The sequence below is a fragment of the Pteropus alecto genome, unplaced genomic scaffold, assembly GCF_000325575.1.
Source record: "Pteropus alecto unplaced genomic scaffold, ASM32557v1 scaffold43, whole genome shotgun sequence".
NCBI classification, from domain to species: domain Eukaryota; kingdom Metazoa; phylum Chordata; class Mammalia; order Chiroptera; family Pteropodidae; genus Pteropus; species Pteropus alecto.
In genome coordinates, this window is record NW_006435764.1 from 340,926 (window position 1) to 345,433 (window position 4,508).

The 4,508-nt window shown below is 66.1% G+C and overlaps 1 protein-coding gene across 3 annotated transcripts; it reads left to right on the forward strand.

Annotated features, from left to right (window-relative positions):
- The first annotated feature begins 6 nt into the window (after positions 1 to 6).
- CRACR2B (calcium release activated channel regulator 2B) lies at positions 7 to 3,633 on the forward strand. Of its 3 annotated transcripts, XM_006910965.2 has the most exons (9): positions 7 to 341; positions 419 to 530; positions 974 to 1,157; positions 1,602 to 1,748; positions 1,863 to 1,953; positions 2,077 to 2,169; positions 2,384 to 2,550; positions 2,758 to 2,829; positions 3,070 to 3,633. In XM_006910965.2, exons 1-9 carry the CDS (start codon positions 177 to 179, stop codon positions 3,248 to 3,250), a joined length of 1,212 nt encoding a protein of 403 aa, XP_006911027.2. In that variant the 5' UTR covers positions 7 to 176; the 3' UTR covers positions 3,251 to 3,633. The 3 variants fall into 3 exon arrangements, with proteins under 3 accessions (XP_006911027.2, XP_015444190.1, XP_024902150.1); XM_015588704.1 differs by having other exon boundaries at positions 2,758 to 3,633; XM_025046382.1 differs by having other exon boundaries at positions 1,583 to 1,748; positions 2,077 to 2,550; positions 3,070 to 3,208.
- Positions 3,634 to 4,508: the final 875 nt, after the last annotated feature.

Below are 4,508 nucleotides of genomic sequence, written 5' to 3' on the forward strand. Positions count from 1 at the left end.
TCCTCCACCTTCCCACCTGGGGCCAGGAGGACCCTCTGCTCACGCCCAGCTCCTCGTGGAGGCAGTTTAGCCCTCACGCCTCACACCTCACCCTCTCTGCCTTTCCTTCTGCCCTGAGCTCTGCTCAGGGCCTGACTCCTGGCTTCGCAGCAGCCAAGGGCCGAGAACCCTCTTTCATGGCCAGCCCTGGGAAGCCTGGGGCTGGAGAGGCCCAGGAGGAGGAAGGGGAGCAAGAGGGGGGCTCCGTGGGGCCACGGGCAGCCATGCTGGCGCAGGCCCAGGAACTGTTTCTGCTGTGTGACAAGGAGGCCAAGGGTTTCATCACCCGGCACGACCTGCAGGTGAGTCCCCAGTCCCAAGAGGCTGCCCCAGCTCAGAACTACCTTGGCTACTCAGCCCTGCATCCTTGTCTGGCTAGGCCTTGCAGAGCGACCTGCGCCTCACGCCGGAGCAGCTGGAGGCTGTGTTTGAAAGTCTAGACCAGGCCCGCACAGGCTTCCTTACTGCCCGAGAGTTCTGCCTCGGCCTGGGTGAGCCCCGCCCTCATCGTCCCCACCCTGCCCCCCACCCATGACCCTCCGCTGGCCCATGTGGGCTCTGCGGGGCCCACAGCCTGTGCCTCACCATTGCCACCCTTGGGAACACGTACTGGTGTCCGTATACACAGGCGTCACAGGAAGGCGCCACGGGCAGTCCCCCAGCTGCTGCGGTGTGTGTGAAGCTGACCCTTTTGCTCCCCCCCCCCCGCCTGCCAAACCCAGGTGGGGCTGGAAGCCAGCCGTCCATTCTGGCCGGAGCCCAGCTGTCACCTCCCATTCCCAGGCCAAGAATTAAACCAGAATAAGGAAGAAAAACAGGAAACTGGGCTCAGAGAAAGGGCAGGATATGTGTGTGTGTGGGGGGGGGTGGCGAGAGGAGGCTGAGCAGAGTGGTAACTCACAGCCCTGGTCATCTCTCCCTCCCATGCCAACAGGGAAGTTTGTGGGAGTGGAGTTGGCCCAGGGCGCACTGCCCTCCAGGGCTTCTGAGGAGACCTTTGAGTCAGGCTGGTCAGAGGTGCAAGGCATGGGGGCCTTCCTGGAGGAAGAGGAGGAGGAGGAGGAGGAGCGGTTTTTCGCAGCGCTGGAGCAGCTGGGCGTGGCCCCGGTCCTGGGCGAGTGAGTCCGTGCTGGCGCTGCCCCCAGCTCCCTCGCCTGTGACCTCTGTCTGCATGCTGCTTGTCCACCTCGCCTGCACTTCTGCACAGAGTCCCCAGGCCGGGTCTGGCCCAGCAGTTCTGTCTCAGCTGCAACAACCTGGGAGGGGCCAGGCGTGATTTCCCGCAGAATTTGCATTTTAGGAGGCAGTAGCCACAGCTGCGGTGAGGAGGGGCAGCGCGGGGCACATGGCCTGTACACGCCCGCACAGCCCCACTGTACACACGACCCCTCGCTGCCACCCCAGCCCCGCACACGCACATAGACCAGGCAGGGGCATGAGCACCCAGGAGAGGAATGCTCTGCATGCGGGAAACGTGCTTGGCTTGCCCAGGGCTGCAGGAGTCACCTTCCGGGAACTCAGGGAGCTCCCGCTTCATCTTCAGCCCCTGCTCACCTCTCCAGGCAGCGGGTGGTGCGGACGCTCTGGACCCGGCTGCAGCGCGAGCGGCCGGAGCTGCTGGGCTTCTTCGAGGACGTTCTGATGCGTGCGTCGGCCTGCCTGGAGGAGGCGGCCCGAGAGCGGGACGGCCTAGAGCAGGCGTTGCGGCGGTGAGGGCTGGGGACCAGGACGGGGCTCCGGGAGGCGGTAGGGGCTGGGGCTGGGGCTGGGGCATGTAGTGCTGGTAGGTTCTAAGCAGCAGCGTCACCCCGGGTCCTTCGAAGGCGGGAGAGCGAGCACGAGCGAGAGGTGCGGTGTCTGTACGAGGAGACAGAACAGCAGCTCCGCGAGCAGCGCCAGCGCCTGCAGAGTCAGGTGGGCCCGCAGCCCCGCCCCCGCCCAGCCCAATCCCAGACACGGGTGTCGCCGGGCTCCGTCTTTTCTGACCCCTGCCCCTCTGAGGCCCGCGGAGGCTCAGATGTCCCCGGTGTGTCCCAGGACCTCCCCCGGGAGGAGTGGAGAGGCTGTCTGGAGCTGGAGCTGCAGAGCCGCGAGCAGGAGCTAGAACGCGCGAGCCTGCGGCAGCGGGAGGTGAGCGGCCGCCGGCCCACTCCGCTGGGAAGGGTTGCAGACCGGCCCAGCCCATGTCCCCCATCTCCATCGTCACCTTGCACTCCCTGGTATCCTCGAGGTCCCCTGTGCCACAGTATCCCCAGCCTCGGACTGTTGGGAGTCAGGGGCAAACCAGCAAACCCGGGGAAGAGGGTGGGTCCTCCCCAGCCTCGATTCCCCCACGACTCCCCAGTTGGAACAGCAGCTGCAGGCCCGGGCCACGGAGCAGCTGGAGGCGCAGGCGCAGAACGCCCAGCTGTGGCTGGCCAACGAGGCGCTGCGGACGCAGCTGGAGGGGACGCAGGAGCAGCTCCGCAGACTGGAGGGTGACGTGCACGGCCGCCAGGAGCAAACCCAACGGTGCCCCAGGGGTGGGGCTGGGGTGGGCCCAGTGGGTGCGGTGGGGCTGAGGTTGAGCTTGGGGCTCAGGTCAGGGCCACTTCCATCTGCATCCCACGTCCCAGCCCCACCCGCCCCCAGGGTCTGCGTGGGGCAGGGTCCTCTAGGGTGCTGGAGCGCCCCAGGAGCCTCCCTGCACCCAGGTCACCACTTCCTGCCTGCCCGCAGAGACGTGGTTGCTGTCTCAAGGAACATGCAGAAGGAGAAGCTCAGCCTCCTGCGGCAGTTGGAGCTCCTTAGGTTCGTTCAGCTGGTCGCTGGAGGGAAGGGGCTCAGCGCAGCTTGGAGCTCCCAGCTCCCATACACTCCTGACCACCACCCAGCCCACTGCAAGGAAGCCCTTCCTTGCACCTGCCCTCCATCCCTCGAGCTGCAGTCCCAGCCAGACACCTGTCTTCTGGTCCAAGGGAGACTTAGAGCCTACACTCCCCACCCCAGAATGCTGGGGCCTCTCAGAGTCCTTGGACGCCCTTTCCTCAGGGAGCTGAACAAGCGGCTACGAGATGAGAGGGACGCCTGTGAGGCCAAGCGGCTGGGCAGTGGCCGCAGGAAGGCTCTGGCCACGGCCCTCCTGCAGGGGCCCACCTGCTGCTGCTGCTGCTGCTACGCCTGGGCTCGCCCACCCAGACACGGCTCGGGCCACCTTCCCAGTGCCCACTGACCAGCCCCAAGTGACTCACTGGGCGTTACTGGAGAAGCTACTCCTGAAGGTGACTCATCATGGCTGGGGCTGCCCACCCAGAAAGTGGGCTCTACCCATTGGGCTGCCCAGCCCGCCTACTACAGACGTGAAGGGACTAAGCTGAGGGGGGTCAGGGGCTCTCGTGCCCCCCTTCCTGTCCCCATCCCATCAAACCCGTCTTTGTCCGACAGAAAAAAGCCCTCTCCAAATAAAACCCAGACTGCACTGCAGCCCTCTGGGCCTCCTGTGTGGGCAAGCCACATGCTTCCAGTGTCCAGGGCACATGCGTGGCATGTGTGTGTGGCACATGTCCACAGCCCTGCCGTGCTGGGACTGCAGCTGCAGGTCTCTGTTTATTCCTGTGTGTGTCTCTGCATGTCTCTGATCAGACCTCGAGCCCTTACCGCCCATGAAAGCTTGAAGCTCCATGGGCTCCTGGAGCTTCACCCCAAGCTGGGAGACCCGGGACTCTGCTCTAGCCGGGCCCGGGGAGGAATCCCGTGTCAGGGATGGGGACACTGAGGCCCACTGTGTCACCGGGGAGCACCCAGTGGGGTTTTCTGCCTGGTCCAGCCTCAGTCGACCACCCCCGCCCCATGCCAGTCCTTTCAGGCCTGGGTGGACCGCCGGAGTCCCGCCAGTCCTGTGCCGAGCCTCCGAGGTAGGCCAGGAGCCGCCTCTCATGGCAGGGAGCACTGCCTGCCGCCCATGGAGAGCTGTGCCAACCGGCTGTACAGACTCAGACCCCGCCTGGGGCTGGGGATGATTCTGGGGGCTTGGGAGACCCCCACTCTCACTCTGGTTCTCAGTCCAGCACGCCTTCCCAACATTCCCAGGCCAATGTCTCCCAGACTGGAGTGTCTCTCACAGGGGACCCCAGGCCTCCCCCACAGGCCGGCATCTGTCCCGTTGACCCCTGCAGCCTCCGGGGTAGTCCCTGAGTTAGAGAGAAAAAGGGGTCTCGGACACCGTCCAGGGCCTCGGCGGGGCTAGCCGCCTCCCCGCCTCCCGTCCCTAACCCAGCTCCTCCATCTCGAGGGTGTGGGCCCTGGCTGGGCTGCGGGGCCCCCAGGCTGCAGCTCCCCCAGCTCCTCAGTTCCGGTGGGGGCCCTGAACGCCTGAACCTGCAGGTGCCCGGCTCACGGGTCGGCGCAGTGCACTTGTTCAGACCTGCCCCGCGGTGGGCGGGGCCTGCGGGCCGGGGCGGGGCCTGCGGGCTGTGGGCGGGGCCGTGGAC

What these genes read in the sequence shown, in the direction of transcription:
- CRACR2B (XM_015588704.1), top strand. Translation starts at nt 177, where the DNA reads ATGGCCAGCCCTGGGAAGCCTGGGGCTGGAGAGGCCCAGGAGGAGGAA. An exon ending in GTGGCCCCGGTCCTGGGCGA is followed by an intron (nt 1,158 to 1,601) that starts GTGAGTCCGTGC and finishes TCACCTCTCCAG; the next exon opens with GCAGCGGGTGGTGCGGACGC. An exon ending in CGAGCCTGCGGCAGCGGGAG is followed by an intron (nt 2,170 to 2,383) that starts GTGAGCGGCCGC and finishes ACGACTCCCCAG; the next exon opens with TTGGAACAGCAGCTGCAGGC.